This window comes from Chaetodon trifascialis, chromosome 2, assembly GCF_039877785.1.
Source record: "Chaetodon trifascialis isolate fChaTrf1 chromosome 2, fChaTrf1.hap1, whole genome shotgun sequence".
NCBI lineage: Eukaryota > Metazoa > Chordata > Actinopteri > Chaetodontiformes > Chaetodontidae > Chaetodon > Chaetodon trifascialis.
In genome coordinates, this window is record NC_092057.1 from 11,334,935 (window position 1) to 11,353,892 (window position 18,958).

Below are 18,958 nucleotides of genomic sequence, written 5' to 3' on the forward strand. Positions count from 1 at the left end.
TATTTAGGTTTATCAGAAAATGTGTCCTGGTTTCAGTTACTTCCAGGTTTCCAAAAACTCCTCAGAAAGCGGCTGACGTCACTCACACCTGTGTGTTCGACATGTGACCTTCTAGTGACACCTGCTGGCGGGAACGGTGCACTGCACCTTTAAATCCATCAGCAGTGTCATTCTGGGGCATTTGACTGGGTTTTAATGAGCTCACAGAAAGTTGTGTACTTATACTTCTTAAGTATTGAAGTTTTATTTCTTGTGTGCTTCCAAATTCTGTATTCTGACTTTCAATCCTCAAATATCACAACCCTGTAAGAGTCAGCACGTACATTACGTTCTGTTGCCTCAGTTACTTTAAAAGCTTTCATTTGTTTCTCAGTGTTTTCAAGCAGGGTTCATTAACCCTCTAATTATGGAACATGTAGAAATGAGACTTTGACGTCAGAGCATCCGTAACAACTTTCAAACAGTTTATTTCTCATTTTTCCATGTATGAAGTTTCAGTGACGCAGCAGAGATGAAAACAGGAGTAAAAGTCTAAACCAACAGAAGACATTTCAGCACCGACCTGAAAGTAAATGAGCAGGAAGCTTTGACACCAACTGTTCAAACAAAACATCATCAACCCAAAGAAGAAGAGGAGAAAACAACGAGTGAGCGACAGTTTCAAAACCTTTATGATTACAATTACTCTTTTTTTTTTAGTCATTTCCATATTTAAACCTTTTTATTGGCAACATTGACGTGCTTGAAATGTTTTATTTATCACCATTATTAACATGTAAACACAACACGGTCTCACTGAATTTCCTGAAATGAGCCAAAACTCTGAAATGCAAAGTAAATACACGACAGATTATGATAAGATTACATGTCCTCACCATGAAATGCATGATCTGATAAATAACACAAGCCTGACAGCATCGTTATATGTTCAAATATGAAAGTATTAGAGCTAAATAAACAATCTTGTTTACGGGTTAAAGTTCTATTGACAGGAGCTATAGTCTAACTATTAAACATGCACCAAAAACCGTCCAATTTAAATGTTATTTTATCGTATAACTGTAGAAAAATCCAAACATTCTAGCTCACAGAAAATGATGTATTTTCAGTGCAGTAAAACTATCACATACTCTTGCATGCACGGAATACATTATTTGCATTTGCAAGACATTTCACTCATTTCATTAAATTTTGAGACCAGTCTAGTAAACTGGAGCCTTGAAAAAAGATTTAAAGAGCTTTAATAAAACCTGATCTACATGCAAACAGCAACGGGCAGAGAAGAAGAGGAGATCAGTTCACACGTCATGCAAACACATCACAAGTCGTCTGTTTCAGGTATAAAAGTCTGTTGCAGCACGTCAGTAAATAAACCGTCCGGCCAGGCAGATTTCCTGCAGCGTGAAGCGAGAACAGCAGCGTTTAGCATTCTTAGCATTGTTTTTCCTCCTCCTCAGCTTTGCTTCTTCACTTAAGATAAAGATGTGACCGTCCAAAGCAGATGAGCTGCACATACAGATTCAGTTTCCTCCAGAACAGACTGATCAATCGAATCTCTGCTGATTCTGCCGTACGTCTACAGATGAAGCCGATTTGTCTTTCCAAACAGTTTCACTAAACCTTACAGGTGTAAAAACACGTACAGAACTATTAAAACCTAAAAATAGAAATGAGTCTTCCCAACCTGCAGAAGTCCTGCATGTTGGTCAACGTCAGTGGCTTTACAGTTTCTAATGCGTCATCAGGCAAACGCGCAAATACTTATGAGAAATATCTGAATATCTGCACATTTCCTCCTCATTTAATTTTCTCCAGATGTACAGAAAATAGAAAACTGCTGACAAGCAGACATCAAAAACTCTGATCTTATTCCACAAAGCTGCGAGTTTTATGTGCGTTTGTTTGGACGTGTGAGTCTGTTGGCTGCAGACTTTTTGCAGAAGATCTATGCAGAAAATCTCTAAACGTGTAGGCGAAGCAGTTTTCATAGAGGACTTCAACAGAAGGCGCTCGTCCCTGATGGCATGCTGCATTCATGTCATGTCGCGGTTATTCTAATTACCAGCTTGTAACTAATGCTCACGTCAGCATTTAAGTCGTTATTACAGCTTGAACTCTGATTCGGTGCTTAGAAACACAAAAGTGCCTGAAAAAGCTAACGAATATGGAGGCTCGTGTCAGCCAAAGTCTGTCGTTTAAAAACATGCAGTGTCCCTTTATTTCTGAGAAAATGTCGCCAAACATGACTGTGAAGTGAAGCTGTTCTTTAAGTTTAAATAACGCAATACTCCAGTAAGATAAATGCATTCAATAATACAGTTACATCCCTAAAACAAAGACACAGATTTAACCTGTAATTCAACTGCATGTCAATAAATTCTCGTTGGCACTTCATGCTGTTTGTGTTGTTCTGAAATCAAGTAACATCATTGCTAACTGCACTCGTCCACTAAAGTTTACTGTCTTTAACAGAGACTTTCTTTGATTCCCCCCCCCCAAAAAAAACCAATGACACCAAAATAAATATAAAAAACCCACATACCTTGAAAAACCAGTAAAACATACAGTACACACACACACACATACACACTCATACACATACACACACACAGTCCAGCTTTCCTCCACCAAACTGAAACCGTCGCTCTGCGATCAAAAGCCGTCTGTCAGCTTTTAAAGTGCAACGGCGAGTCACTGAGAGTTCCTGGTCAATGATACTTGGTAAAAGTTTGGCTTCAGAAGGCTCGAGGGGGGGAGGAAGAGGAGGAGGGGAGGAGGAGGAGGAGTGAGGAAGGGACTTTTCACAGAGAAAATGCTTCTGTTGAAAACAGACGAGAGCGTTTTGCTGGACGACGTCTTCAAGCAGATCTTCAGTAAATGGAGGGAAAAGGTTGTCAGACGTCCACCACCATCTTTTTGTGAATGTCTAATCCGCCAACGACCTGGAGGACGCAAAAGGAAGTGAGGTCACACATTTTTTCGTGTTTTTAACACTTAATGAAAGTCTTACTGAGGATGACTAACGAGGGAGAGAAGAGTTTACAACCGTTGCGAGGTGAACAGTAGAAATAATCTGTGTGTTTCCAGTGAGAGTGCTCAGGTCGGTGTGAGCGCGGCCTCATTTTGGTTTGCGCTAACGATGAATCAAGTAACTGTGTAACGTGAAAGGTGTCACACCCTCAGAGAATTAGCTTTTAGCCTCTTTTAGCTCATGGTGCTGTGCTGGTTCAGCTCTCTGAGGCCAAAACTCCAGCAGCACTTACTGTGAGACCTGCGGGTTTCTGTGAATGCCCTTGCTCTCACAATACAGTCGTTCTTTATAGGACAAGCGCTGCTGGAGCTCTGACCTCTTCTCACTATTTCCTGTGCTTGGGAAGGAGGTGAAGTTGTGGCAGAAATCTCAGCTCTGCGTTGTTCATCTGAAGCCCTGGTTCGCACAGGAGATGAAGAGGGAGGACGAGAGGCGATGAAGCTCAGTCATCAATACTTACAGCACAGAACTCTTCGAAGGATATCCTGCCATCCCCGTCTTTGTCTGCGTTGATGATGGTTTTGTCGACGATCTGTTGGAGTTGAGTGTCCTTCAGGTTGTTGCCCACCATCATCTTGAGGACCTGGAAGAGCTCCCCGTTGGATATGTAGCCATCTTTGTCCATGTCGTAGATCCTGAAGGCAACTGAGGTCAAAGAGGCGACATGGAGGATTGATGTCAGTGTTTATTTATGAGGTTTGTTTGGGTCAGAGCAGCTGACTGAGGATGTAACACATGCAGCATTTCAAAGAGTGACAAAAAGGTGCTGCTGTCTTAACATTACTGAAAAGTCCTGCTTCAGCTGCAGTGTTGATATTGAAATGTTTGCCCATAAGTGGTCCAAATTTTCTAACATGCAATGCACCTCAGTAAAACCTCAGGTCTGGCTGACACAAGTGGCTCTACTGCCCCCTTGTGGCTAGAAGATGTATTTGACAGTTGTCTCTTACTGCAATCTTCGCTTTGAAGAGGAAACAGATTTACATGGGATTCAGTTTTGCTACATACATAATTGAGTTTAATAATCACAAAGAGGCACCAGAGATGTGAAGAAACTGCTGGGTGTTGGACACTTACAGCGTAACTTCTGCTCTTTATCACCTTTGACGCTGAACTGGGACACTCCTTCGATGAACTCTGCCGAAGGACAGAAAACATCATAGATTCAAATGGCGGTTATGATAACAAACCTGTCGCCACATAATACATTTAATACGTCAGAGGCATAAATTAATTGATTATCAAGAGGAACTTTTCATGCGGGTGATGAGACATTTAGCGAGTAGATAAGTATAGGACATAAGTATATATACTGAGACTATTTACATCTGTCAACCAGCAGAGATTTAACATGTTAACACTTCAGTTTCGACCACTTCAAACTTTTCTGGGTGTATTAGAACGTCATCATTACAAGAAATTTGCATAAGTGTGGTAAAATATCTTGTTCTGTCAGGTATTTCATTTGCTTTCAACTTTATCTTTTCCTCTTTCTTCTGGCCATTTATCACCCAACGATGCACAGTGTTTCACATGTACGTTCATCACTCACTGTCAACACAAATCCCTGCACACTGACTCCCAACAAATGTACAATATTTAAATAAGAAAACAGATTATGATATTATATCTTTAGGACTGAAGTCAACAGTAAAACTTACAATCATTTCAGGATTTATTTACCTTTAAAGTCGACTTCCCCGTTTCCATCGGTGTCGAATATGTCGATAACTCGCTGCACGAGGGGATTCTGCTGGAGCTCTGGTAAGGACATAAACTCCTCCACACTCAGGGACCCGGAGTTATCTAGGTCGAGTTTCTTAAATCTCTTTCCTAACCTCTTAATCTCATCAGCATCAACTGAAATGAAACACACAGAGAGACATGAGTTACTTGCAGACAGAGAGGACAAACGGACAGAGTGTCTGTATAACAGGAGGAGACTGTTTGGACAAACGCTTCCTGACCAGTGAGTCTGGCGACACTTCAGCCTGTGAAGTTCAAGACACAGCAGTTAAACACCTGTCGTCCACCTGTGTCTTACTTCCTCCTGTGCTGCCTGTAAAGACTGTTTCCCTCCACAACACCTGTACCAAACTTACCTGCTTTCCTGTTCCTACTGGCCATAGTCGTTCAGAGCTACTGGTCTCTCACTGCACCAGTTAGACTGAACCTTGTGCCACCGGCCCTCCTGGTGCCATGCTCTAAGCCCCAACACCAGGTCATGTGACACCTCTTTCGACACTAATCACTCCGTTGATAACCATGAAACAGCGAAACACAGTGGAGGTGTACTGTGTTGGTAACCTGGTAGAGATACTTTAGCCTGTCCTTTTGAATAATCAGAAATGTGAAGAATTATGGGAAAAATATCACAAAGCTCAGCTGCAGGCTTTCAACAACATGTGGAGCAGTCACACTCTGACCAGCAGCCTCTCATTATATATTCAATGTTAATTCAGGACAACTCTGTGAATGAATAAAAGGATATCCAGCAAAACGCTTTACGTACAGCATGAGAGCAAACACAAGTTAAACACAAGTCCAAACTAAAAGAGACAATGTGGAGGATTTCAGTCCTGGTTGATTTGGCGACACCTGTGGTTACTGATGGTAACAGCAAGTAAGGATTCTAGGGGCAGCAAAACAAACTATTTTCATATTAATAAAGAAGTTAGGCATTAATTGGCCTTTCTCCATCTATCTGTGAGCAGCTGTGATCTGACTTCAGTGACAGGAGCCGGCCACCTGGTGGAGAAGTTAGAGGTGTGCAGCCCGTCACCAGCAGCACTTCATCTACCAGCTCCATGTGGCAGACTGTCACTGATCTGCTGTCAGAACACGACCGCTGCCGTGTTTTGTAGACATGAACGATCACTGACAAACACTGCATTTCCTGTGACTACCTTATAGTAAAATTTAACTTATCGCAAATTAAATGCTTTTAATGTGAAGCTGCAGTCATATGAAATGTTTGGTTTGCATTAGCATGAACTTAATACGGTCTCTTTTCTGGGAATGTCCACGGACACTCAGTATGTAATACTGCATATACATAAATACTTACTGAACTGAACATTCCTGCATCAATTTAGCCTGCAATGAAAGTCCTGGAATTGTTTGTTATCCTTGACATTTTGCAGATATGTGTGACATCTCTCTCTTTGTATCCAATTAACTAAACTTGTGGCAAAAGCAAAGCTGAGGCAGCTTAGTTTCAACAGTAAGCAGCACCTGTTCACGCACCTTACTCCTCCCATCTGTGAGGTATAATACCACCTCTGCTTCACATTAATCTGATAAAACCCTGGTATTTCCCAATAATAGTGTAAATCAGAGGGAGGAAACAAAGCCTAACCCACAGAACTGAAGTAAGAGGTGGAGCAACGCTGGAAGGAGGAGAGCTTCTACGTCACACCCCAGAAAAGAAACTGAATGTTGATCAGAGAAAGAGCCACACAGCAGTCGAGGCAAGTCTCTGTTTCTCTCTGAAAGAAAATTCAAAACAGATTTCATCAAGTCTTTCTCAACAACAGCAGAGTGTCTACAAAACACCGGTGAGTACAACTGATCATATTTACTGCTTCAACAACAAGGATTCACACAGAACCACTCTGTTAAATGTACGTGTAAGTATGAAAGGAAAAGTGACTGTTGGTCCAAAGGTCAACTATACAGTAGCTTACTTTAACTGGACTTTACAAACTTGGAACTGAATCTCTGGATTGGAGTTTGCAGTTAAGTTATTTCTGTGTACAGATTGCTTCCTACATTTCCTCTGGCTGTTTCACATTAAAGGCTTTCCACCAAAGAACTGGCAGGGGGCTTTTTGAAGCAGCTGGAAATAATGCTTTGTCATCATGTATGATGAGCTTTGTTAGCACCACTATTCTTCAATAAAAATTGGTGTAAAAAACATGAGCCTATTCCGGGCTATTCTGCCACCATAGCGAGTTTAAGCTTTTCTGGATGGCTGAAATGATGCCAGCTGCTCATGACTCTGCACAAGTATCACCATTCCTATAAACACAGTATATGATTCAAACTACCTAATATCAAACGTTATGCTTTACAGAACAGTAATCACACCTTTCTTTTTCAGCAAATAAAACTGAATTTTGAATAAAATGTTTTCTTTAACTCTACATGGGTAGATATGGCTGCTGCAAACTATCAACCACATGAAGATCAGTTTCTGTGCTCCATCTGTCTGGATGTGTTCACTGACCCAGTCACCACATCATGTGGACACAACTTCTGCAAAAACTGCATCACTGAACACTGGAACATCAGTGACCAGTACCTGTGCCCAATGTGTAAAAAGGTATTCAAGACAAAACCTGAGCTGTACACCAACACTTTCATCTCTGAGATGGTTGCTCAGTTCAGACAGTCGGCTCAGCAGAAAATCAGCAGCAGTTCAGAGCAACGAGTGTCCAAACCAGGAGAAGTTCCCTGTGACGTCTGCACTGGAACCAAACTGAAGGCCCTGAAGTCCTGCCTGGTCTGTCTGGTCTCCTACTGTGAGACTCACCTGGAGCCTCATCTGACAGTGTTAGGCCTGAAGAGACATCAGCTGATCGACCCTGTGGAGAACCTGGAAGGCAGGATGTGCATGAAGCACGATAAACCTCTGGAGCTGTTCTGTAAGACCGACCAGACGTGTGTCTGCATGCTCTGCACTGTTTTAGACCATAAGGCACATGATGTTGTTCCTCTGAGAGAAGAATATGATGAAAAGAAGGCCGAGCTGAGGAAGACTGAGGCTGAAATTCAGCAGATGATCCAGAAGAGACGACTGAAGATTGAGGAGGTCAAACAGTCAGTGAGGCTCAGCAAGAACAATGCAGACAGAGAGATAGCAGAAGGTATTCAGGTCTTCACTTCTCTGAAGGAGTCTGTAGAGAGAGGCCTGGATGAGCTCATTAAAACCATTGAAGAGAAGCAGAAAACAACAGAACAACTGACTGAAGTTTTCATCAAAGAGCTGGAACAAGAAATCTCTGAGCTGATGAAGAGAAGCACTGAGGTGGAGCAGCTCTCACGCTCTGAAGACCACCTCCACTTTCTCCAAAGCTTCTCGCCTCTGCAGGATGTCCCAACCACCAAAGACTGGACAGAGGTCAGCGTCCCTCCAGCATTATATGAGAGGACTGTGGTGAGAGCTGTGGCTCAGCTGGGGGAGACACTCAGTAAAGAGATGAAGAAGCTGATTGAAGCAGAGCTGAAGAGGGTCCAGCAGTATGCAGTGGATGTGACTCTTGATCCTGATACAGCACATCCTGATCTCATCCTGTCTGATGATGGGAAACAGGTGAATGATTCTGATGTTAGGAAGACTCTTCCAGACAATCCAGAGAGATTTTCTCTCAATCCTTGTGTTTTAGGAAAGCAGAGTTTCTCTTCAGGCAGATTTTACTTTGAGGTTCAGGTTAAAGGAAAGACTGAATGGGACTTTGGAGTCGCCAGAGAGACGATCAGCAGGAAGGGACAAATCACACTGGGTCCTAAGAATGGTTACTGGACTATATGGTTGAGAAATGGAAATGAGTACGAAGCTATTGATGACCCATCAGTCAGTCTCTCTCTGAAGTCTCAGCCTCAGAAGGTGGGGGTGTTTGTGGATTATGAGGAGAGTCTGGTCTCTTTTTATGATGTAGATGCTGCAGCTCTTATCTACTGCTTTACTGGCTGCTCCTTCACAGAGAAACTCTTCCCATACTTCTGTCCTGGGCTTAATGATTATGGTAAAAACTCTGCACCTCTGATCATCTCTGCTGTCAATCAAACTGAGTAGTCTAATGACTTATCTTATGTATTGATGTATTTTCATGGAAAGGAACAAATGTACACATTTAGAGGCAATACTATAGAGTATACATTTTATTTTCTGTTTTACAATTTATTAAGATTTTATATCATATGTATTCCATTAACTCATTTCTTTAACCCTACATCATGACCCGTTATGGGGAGAATCCATTTAAACCCACAGACATTTATTTTCTAAAGACACCAAATATATCAAGCTGAATTTTGAGCACATCTGACCCCCATCTAACCCTAACTCAAATGCGGCAAACTCACCATCCCTACTTTAAACAGCCACAGAAGGGCAAGAATAATAAATTGCCACCGTTTAGCAATCAGTTATTAGTTATTGCTCATTACAAACTAAATTACAAAATTTCCCAATTTTGGACACCAGTGATCGCCACCAATTTCCTCCAAGCATGACTTTTCCTGTTATTGTTGTACTGGAGCAAAGCTGAAAGTGCTGTTGTGAGTTTCTGTGTTTAGCAGCAGAACTGATCAGGAGCTATAGACGCGGAGCAGGCTTTTCTTTGCTCTAATCTGATCTGGTTAGGGTTAGGGCTCGTGAGCATCGTGCACATTCACAGAATATCTCTTCTCATCCTACTCAGGTGATTGTTTCCCGTCGAAAATAAATGTCAGACATATGTGTGCTGTAACTGAACATAATTCTCAAAAATGAAATGTATTTCAATCTGTACATTTATCCTAGAATGAATATTTCCAAGTCATTTTGGCCAATGCATGACCAACACAGTGACAAAATGAGGAAAATTAGGAAAAGAGAGGCTGATGATGGTCATGATGAAGCTGAGGTCAGCTGGATAAAATTAAGGCATGGAGGCAGGTATTTTATCTTCTGGATGTGAAATGTACTTTACTTCATGTATTCAATTATTAGACAGGTAGTACAGGTGAAACAGGAAAGTAGGAGGAGGAGAGGCAAGACCAACCACAGGACATAGGCCGTCCGGGTGGGTCTTGAAGCTGACCCTAAATATCTTCTGGTGGTCCAAAATAAAGCTCTTCAGTAGGCTGCTGCTGGAAATGTCCGTAAGGGAAACACTGGACAAAGTTGAGGAATAGAACAAAAGCCTACAGAATTTTCTATTTTTTCTGAAAAATGGTTTAATTACTTACTGGCTATAGTTACAGTGAACACAAACTCTTTAGGGACTCTTCTGTGACAGTGAACACACCACACAGCCTTTCAGTAACTATAATGCTTATCTACAGCAGGCTAAAGCAACTAAACTTCCTCTTATAACATGCAGTTTTCTGTGACTGCGCCAATATCCTGCCACCTGGAGAGACTCAGTGACTACAACAAACCCATTAGACTCATACACGGAGAATAATAATAATATTTAATTCTGAAACATCAGTTAAAGACTTGAAACCAACCATTTTAAATCTCAACTCATTTGACCACAAGCAGACAGACTAAAGTCATGTTAAAACTAGGAATAAAAACTAAGAATTAATGATCATCTGTCTGCAGCCTTCCTGCAGATAACAAGACTAACAATTATAATAACTTTAGTTTTCTATGTTGTCAGTTAACCTTAATTTTTCAAGGTAAAATTTCAATACAGATAACAAATGTTATTGTGTAGTAGCTCTGAAAGAGTCATCCAACAATGACTGGCTTGTAATAAAGGAAAAACAGTGTGTTCATTTTAATTGTGAACATTTTTTGGACCTGACAGCTTTCATCATGTCTGACCACTTCTACACTGCAGTAACAACAGGCTTCCATTAAAACCACTAACTGGTGTTATGACACAGAACAACCACAAGATGGATCACAATCCAAAGGAGTGAGGGGGCCAAAGCTACTTGACTGCTGCACCATCACTCCTGATACATGTGTGTCCTGTCATTTTACACACTTTTAACATAGTTTTTTTTTTTCTTGAAACAACAAAATCTACACTGGTAAAAGTCCAATTACCCACATTTTTGTAGTCCTCTTTTTGGATATACACTAAGTCGCCAGTTTATTAGATACACCTAACTAGAACTACTGCAGTCTAATATAAAAGTCCTGCAGTGAAGACAACGTGTAGGTTAAATAATAGAGAATAATACAGATTACTAATCACACCAACCACATCCTCCTGTGCATGTAAGATATGGGCTAAACAAAATGGGGACCCATTCATAAAGACATGGCTCAATAGAGTAAATGAAAATGTAAATTAGTGGTTCTTCTGTGACGATTGAGCGGGTAACTCCAGCAAAGCAGCTCTGATTTTAAAAGGGAAAGCAGCTGCCCTGAACTGCCGGTCTGGAAAGAAGAAAAGGGTGGAGAGTCGAGGAGTGGTGGCATCGACACTTCCATAAATATTCCTGAGCAGGCAAAGTCCATCAGTTGACAGGGAAAGACTGGATCCTGCCGTTCAGATCCTCAGAAAACCTCTCCAGACACACTGGTGAGGTTTGGTGAGCGCCAAGACAAATGAGAGCTGCTGGAGTGACTTTTTGCTGGGCTGTGGTGAGCAGAGAAACGTCGCCTTGATCACAAAACAGGGTCTGGTCTTGCTCACAGATTAGAAAACCAAAGATTTTGAGTCAACTTTCCAGGACACAAACTCAAAAAAGACTAAGATGTTTCTGGGACAAGGCCCCAGTCTTTGACAACTTTCTTAACAGCTTCATAGGACAGAGGCCCCCACCCACCCATGCGGCAAACACCTGATACCAGCAATGGTTGATGTCATTTTTGAGACCCAAGTTCACCTTCACCTACTATCACATTCATGTTACTCAAAAAGTAGGTCCAGACATTAGTTATTTTCTAATTGAGCTGCGAGCTTTCTTCTCTGGGGTTGGGGGTGTTGGAGCCGGGCGACCGACAAATTAAAACTGGGATATTGCGGTGACTAAAAATAAACAAGGTTTTCCCAGCACCCCTGACACTGACCTTTACAGAGCGATGAGGCATTTTTAGCCTCAGAGTGTTGGGAGTCACTCCCAGCAGAGGCCTCCAGAAAAAGGTGCAGTCTGTGGGTGATGTTCACATCCATCACATCCAAAACTCAGTGTGAATGTGTCTGATTTGTGACACATTATGACACATTTTTGATGATCACTATACAATAGTGCAGGTTATCAAACTTCTAATATTCAATATATGTATGTATGTATGTATGTAGGTGTGTGTGTGTGTGTGTGTGTGTGTGTGTGTGTGTGTGTGTGTGTGTGTGTGTGTGTGTGTGTATACACAAATGTGAAACAACAACAACCTCAGCTACTAAGTCAGTACCTGAACCCTGGACCTTCTAGCTGCGAGGCGACGGTGCTAACTACATATTTTAACGAACCCTAACAGCACACAAGGACATCAAACACTCAGGGGAAGCAGCAAATGTTTGTAGTTTAGGTCAAGGACAGTGTTTGATCTAATACCATGTGGTGAAGTGACATTTATTGATACTTACAGTGCGAGCACATGTCCAGAGCATAGCTGGCTTCATTTCCCTGAAAAAGAGACAAGACTGACAATGAAACAAGCGTTCCACATTGAGGAATCTGATTAAAAACACAAAGGAAAATCTTATGCAAACAGAGGCAACAAGCTGTAAACACAAGAGCATCAGTGAGGTCTGTTGTATCTCTTAGTTTGGATTGAGGAGTTGTTTTTTACCATATGGAGAGGTGTTAAAAGCCAGTCAATGCATTACATTCAATGCTAGGTGTTCTAGCAGTTCTCCACAGACTGGGAGAAATCTTACGCCCCTTACTTTAAAAAAAAAATCTGTAAAAACAACTCCAACACATAGGAAAGATGAACTCAACTATTCTGTGTTCTTGGCTAATTGTTGGTGTTATTCATTATGCATGAGCGACAGAATGATCTGGACTGAAAACGAGGCCAACGTGCCGCCTGGATCTGCCTTGTCTCATCTCTAGAGGACTCGCACACACTGAACCAGGCTGCTCCAACGAGGCTGCAGCCTTCCTCCTCAACTGTTAATGAGAGCTACAGTAACTCATGAACAGGCAATATGTGAGGTTCATACTGCCTTCCAACACACAACACCCACAAGTTCATCTGTGGGGTTTGACGAGGTAGCTGTTTAGCACTGCTGACTTCATGAATACTGGGCTGGCCACTGAGATTTGAGGCTTCTAAAGTGCGGTTTCTGATTATGTTTAAAAGGTTATTAACTATTTAATGTAGTGAAATATTCTCTCTCCACCAGATGTTTCTGCCACATCTCTATGTGCATTATCTAACTTGTTTCTCTGCTGTGAAATATAATTTTAATAAAAAAAGCAAACTTAGTACTGCAATAATTAACTAAATAAATAATGTTTATTTCATTATTATTTATTTTGCTGATTCATTTTTGGGTTAGAAAATATCAAAATCATTATTTCTAAAGATCAATGTGAGGTCAATAAATGTTTTGTTTGGTCCAATCACCAGTTTAAAATCCCCAAATATTGAGTTTACTATCACATATGACAGAGAATTGCAGACAATCCTCACAACCGATGTGGAAAGAAGCTGGAAATAAGAGAATGTTTGGTATTTTTGCTTGAACAAAATGAACAATCAATTAACAAAATAGACTATTTTCTGTTGACAGACTAATCAATCACTTTGGATCTCACACACATGCCATCTTCTGCAAAATTCGAGCAAAATACAGCATACTTTCAAAAAAGCCATTTTGTTTTCCTCCATCAGTTTCACTCCAGATTTCATCGTTCTGTTTGGGATTTTGATGGAGGCTGACTGGAGAGCTGATCTGGTTTCAAACATTCGTCCTCAACTAAACATGCAGAGGTCTGTTCTGGCTTGTTGTCCGACACTGAGCCAACACAAGCCTGATCACAGGCGTCACACAAGCCTACTACACTACACTGTGTCTCAGCTTTATCTTCAACTTAATTAATTATACTTGTTCTTCATACTCATTAATCAGGGTCCCACCCAGCTTCATTAAACTGGATTGTTTGTGTGCTGTACAACATTGAACTTATGAGTCTCACTGATGCTGCTTTCAAATAAGTTTTCAGCCCTGAAATCAATCACTGCATCTCGGACACAGTTCATGAACTTCTTGGAGTGTCGATATTAAAGCAGGATTATAACCACGGATCTCTGCAGCCTGGTGGTTCAGCATGAGAGCACTTTTCTTAAGACCACAGAGGGTTAACATGAAGTGGACTAAAGGTTTAGGACTTCCCAAACTTTTCCTGCCACGCACCCTTTCAAAAAACAAAACAAAAAAACATATGTACAGATGACTCCACACACTACAGTTCAGGGTGTGCTGCAGTTTTTTTCTGCCTCACTTACTTTACAGCCACTACACCCTCATCCTGTGCTCTCCGCCTCCGTCTGAGCATTCAGTGGATGGTTCGCTCCACAACCATCCATCACATACCAGCCACTATTTAAATTCATGCTCCAATAACAAGGTGAAAAGATGATTCAAATATGAGTCAGGCTGAATGCGCAGAGTCAGATATTCTGTTGGAAAAAATGAAAAAGCTACGTCCATTTGTGATCAAGCATGAACGCAGAGGAGCGCTGCCCAAATGTGAGAGTAGCCTCCGTCAGACTGACTTTTCATATTTGCTTAATGAATTATTGAAATTTTCTTAATCCACCATATGATTAGACACTCTTTCTGCAGTTTTCACTGGTGTATTCATCCAGACCACAGTACAAAATACCATCCAAAGGCCTTTAAAGATCATTAGTGTTTAAGGAGTTAGAAACTTATTCCTCTACGCTCTACTGTGATGACGACACCTCTGACACTGTGCAGCTGCTGAACAAAGTCAATTTAAATGCACTGAAACTAAATACATTGAGATTAAAACGCAACCATTCAGTCCTGGCTTCATGAAACGTGTGCCTGTATTTTTAGGCATTGTGGACGGAAACCCCACCTCAGCTCAGCTCAGTTTATCTGCCAGATGATTTGAATCTCTGACATAAATTTGAGTGACACTGCTTCACAGACACGTGACAGTAAAGCTGCTGGTGCTGCAGCAGCAGCAGTGTCTGAAAGGAGACTCAAACTGCTGACCACCAACACAACTGTCATATAAACTGCACAAAAATGCACGTAGTTCAGGGTCTTTGTCCCTCGTGGAGATGGAAAGATGACAGAATTCGCACCACACGGACCCTCGCGGCTGCGCTGACGTGGAAAGTGTTTGGCTTCACACTACTTTGACAGGAGGCTGGCTAAATCTCAAAATGCATGTGAAAATCGCACTAGCATTTTTATAAAGCTATCCACACTAAATCAATGGGAAAAAGCTCCCTCTGTTCTTCCTTCTCCTGTTTCAATCAGCAAACAATAAAACTGCTCATCACAGCCAACAAGTGCTCAGTAGAGGGACAGACAGTCTGATTCCTCTCAGCTAAGTAAACCTCTCTTTTCTCTACATACTCCAGTAACCAGTATCAATACTTGGTGGATTATCAAGCTGTCATAAAGCAGAATGAAATGACCTGAAATCATTATTGTTACAAGTTAAGGGCAACAGCTGTGTTGTGTTTTACTGACATTTAAAAAGAGGAATCACCGTGACAGATGGAGCAGACAGAGTCCAGAAAGCCATCTCTGTTTACCCAAAAGCTTAGTTTTCCTCATCCACACTAACACATGAGATCAGCATTTTCAAAAGGATCTACTCAAGAGACCATTTTTGAAAAGCTCAGTTTTTGAGTATGAAAAACACTGGCTTGGCATGTACAGTATGGAGGGCAGCAATGGAGAGAAAAAGATGTTTTCAAATACAGCTGGTTCAGTGTGGGCGTATTCTTACTCGCTGCAGTGCGAAGGTAATCATTGCCCACACAATTTTGGATTCATCAGTCCATTTTTATCTCTAAAGGGCAACATTCACCGGCAGCATATGGCCCGTGTCAAAACACCCGCATCCACATCCGGCATCTTGACTCATCAACATATACCTCTGTCCTATTTCCCAACACTGACACACTCCAACTCTCCAAAGTTATATCACATTTCCCACCTGGATTGGCACATCCCAGCTACTGTACAGAAGTCAGAGACTATGTTAAGTTTGGCCTTTTTGAGCAGTCTTCAGTTTGAATAGACAAGTACTGAATGTTAAGTGTACTGATCTGTGGTTCTTTCGGCCAAGGTGTGACACGGTTATCAGATGTTTATCACTGGAGAGGATGTTTATATTCTGTTAATGTAAGGTTATAAAGCACCCCAATATCATAAAATAAATAAAAATATGAGCTAAAGATTTTGGCATGAATTTGAAACTGCATGGAAAAAAATAAATAGTACAATTTTGCATAAAGGAGCGCTGCTTTGTCTGTTTTTGCCCTTTCTGATCAGAACTCAGCAGGCAGTTCTTCAGACAGCATGTCAAAGGCTTTACAAAATCTTAAAAAAATAGATAAATTAATGTTTTTATGCTTTTCTGAAAAACAAATCTTAGCTTATTTTCGTTATTGTCTGCTTATGATACCTAACGGCTGTTTATCAGCTTGCTTTTATTTTTAGATTGAACGTCACAATGGCATTACTTTAAAGCACATGAATTAACAAGAGGATGGTCTGAATGTCAGACAGCTAGAATCCCGAAAAATACTCAGTACTAAAATCGAGTCAATGGCAGGTGACAGCTCGATTTAAACACCAACAGCGACATTTGACAAAGAATCTGCCATTTCTCACAAGAGGCAATACAACACTTCCGGTCACGATTTTCAAAATAAAATAGTAAATTGCAGGCAAAAACTGCCAACCCTATGTGGTTGTCTACATGTTGGATGACCACTTTTTAAGACAGTAACATTTGATGAGGTCATGCAGATGTTATGGAAAGAATGGGTTCCTAAAAACATTGAATCAACCACGTGATAAATACTTTTTTATGCTAAAGACCTGTGAAGCATTAGTTGATTGCAGTCTCAGAGATTAAAATGAGGAAACAAAACCAAGTCAACCAAGTGTACATACATTTCTGCCACCTTGTTAAACGGATTCACAGATATACTTAGAATCGATTAGCTGATCGACAGAAAATCAGCAGCTATTTTTAGAACTGATAATTCAGTTAAATTCTTTTTCTGCGCACACTTCTCATATGTGAGAATTTGGTTTTTTTCATTTTGTATGACAATAAACTGAACCTATGTAGAATGTGAATTCTTTGACAAAACGCATCTTCTAGGCGCAACCTTGGATTTCACTATTTTCTGACATATTATGAACACTACTATAATCAATAATTGTTCAATGAATATCATCGGGTACAGCCGAAACTCTGTCACATATAATTTTCATTTCAGAGCAGACTAACATTTTGAATAAATCACCAAACAAAATGCCAAACTCTCTGGTTCTGGAATCAAAGAATGGGTTTCCTGCTTTTTGCTGTTTAATATTAACTTAATGTTGCCTTTAAACTTTAGGCTATTAATACAACCATACAAAACACATGAAATATTATTTAACTTTTGTTTATTGACTACATAATTCGTTGATTAATACTGATTAACAGATCATGGAAATAACCGTTAGCTGAAGTCCTAGTTCATTTATGAAGGCGGTGATGGGTTTCTTTTCAGCAGTAACAAATTTGAAGCTTTTATTTTGTTGGCAATATTACGACATTTCCGCCCTTACTTTGTTGCGCACTTGACGCATCTCCAGCTAGCAAGGCTGCTAGCAAAACCGCAATAGTATTTCTCAATTTCCTCACAAGCTAGCTTTGTGGCCATATCTACCAAGTCATACATAGACGTTATTTTAAACCTGAGTGTGTGACAATGTGTCAGTGGAAGAAGCTCAAATAACACAATAATCTTACGATACTGTCATAAACAAACTGCCACAAACGTTACGCTCTTTTTAATATCAACGCTGTTGCTAACGGTAGCTAGCAGCACCGAGCAGGTTAGCCTGGAACGCTAGCTAGTTACGAAGCTAACAGTACAGTCGAAGGAGAAAGCTGTTATTACAAAATGAGGTTTGACATTATAATTTAATAAATAAGGAACACAATTTTCTCACCATTTTGCCGTCAGAGGATCTCAAAGCTGCTGGAAATGCAATTCAAAGCTCCGTTAACGGTCAGACAGAGACGCTGTTTCAGCGAGGTTTATGACTTTTAAGGGCCAGAAATCGACCACCGGCTGTCTGACTTTACGGCTTCGAACAGCGGGGGAAAGATTCACTGCAGCAGCAGCAGTAGATCGAGCCGCAGAGGGGGGAGAGAGAGCAGTGAGAAGCCGGTGGTGTGAGAGACAGAGGCTGAGTTGGTGAGAAGAGTGAAGAGGGAAAGAGGAGGAGGAGGAGGAGGAGGAGGAGGAGGAGTAGAAGGTGCAAAGCAAAGCTCGCCTATTGAGGCGATGATTCACTCTATTTCATAATAAGTAACACTGAATCACAAAGAGCCTCAAATAGCCCTACCTGTGACCTGAGCCATGGATTATTTACTGAACAGCTTTACCAGGGACAGACCGAAGGGTCAGGGGCCCCGAAGCAAGAGCCACTGTTTGAAGGGCCTGTAGTGAAGATTTGTCTCAGTGTTGTCCCACTCAAGTTTTTTTTTTTAATCTGATCCTGAAATACTGAGTAAGCCGACATGTTAATACCAAGGCTGATCTGATTTGCTTGTTGTTGATTGTTGTTCGTTTTTCCTCCTCACACATTGGTTCCAAAATGTTCCTTATGCAAACTTTGTAGGGGAAAAGTCATCTTAACATTTGCTCAGAGTGATATCAGTGTTTAAACTCAATATTTCCCACCCTGGACAGTGTTATGTTAGACCGTAGACATCTCCGAGATGATGAAAATACATTTTTTGATGCAACCAGCTGCTGGATAAGTAGAAAATAAAATTTAAAGCTTGTGTAGGGAGCTCTGTGTGACCAGCTCAAAGAGGAAAATAAGAAGTGGTGAGGTCACAATTAGGCTCTGCATCCGACGCGATGGTCTCTTCAGCAGACCTTTTTGTTGCAGAGTAATTCATCACTGTGAACACACAATCTTTGGAGAAAAGCCGTACAGCACGTCCAGGTTTTCTCTCCATCTTCGGCTCTTCATAGATCACTAATAAAAACAAACATCAGTCATCATGTTTTCATTACAG

At 41.0% G+C, this 18,958-nt stretch overlaps 2 protein-coding genes across 5 annotated transcripts; one reads left to right on the top strand and one right to left on the bottom strand.

Moving 5' to 3' along the window:
• Window positions 1-442: 442 nt before the first annotated feature.
• On the bottom strand, window positions 443-18,177 carry ppp3r1b (protein phosphatase 3 (formerly 2B), regulatory s1ubunit B, alpha isoform, b). Of its 2 annotated transcripts, XM_070978581.1 has the most exons (6): window positions 17,878-18,177; window positions 12,289-12,328; window positions 4,715-4,891; window positions 4,109-4,168; window positions 3,492-3,676; window positions 443-2,942 (listed from the first exon to the last, which is right to left on the bottom strand). In XM_070978581.1, exons 1-6 carry the CDS (start codon window positions 17,878-17,880, stop codon window positions 2,895-2,897), a joined length of 513 nt encoding a protein of 170 aa, XP_070834682.1. In that variant the 5' UTR covers window positions 17,881-18,177; the 3' UTR covers window positions 443-2,894. The 2 variants fall into 2 exon arrangements, with proteins under 2 accessions (XP_070834682.1, XP_070834689.1); XM_070978588.1 differs by lacking the exons at window positions 12,289-12,328; window positions 17,878-18,177 and adding an exon at window positions 5,134-5,238.
• On the top strand, window positions 7,170-8,828 carry LOC139341433 (E3 ubiquitin-protein ligase TRIM39-like). 3 transcript variants are annotated; one of them, XM_070977984.1, is made up of 2 exons: window positions 7,188-7,899; window positions 8,017-8,828. In XM_070977984.1, exons 1-2 carry the CDS (start codon window positions 7,188-7,190, stop codon window positions 8,826-8,828), a joined length of 1,524 nt encoding a protein of 507 aa, XP_070834085.1. The 3 variants fall into 3 exon arrangements, with proteins under 3 accessions (XP_070834092.1, XP_070834085.1, XP_070834078.1); XM_070977977.1 differs by having other exon boundaries at window positions 7,188-7,414; window positions 7,448-8,828; XM_070977991.1 differs by having other exon boundaries at window positions 7,170-8,828.
• Window positions 18,178-18,958: the final 781 nt, after the last annotated feature.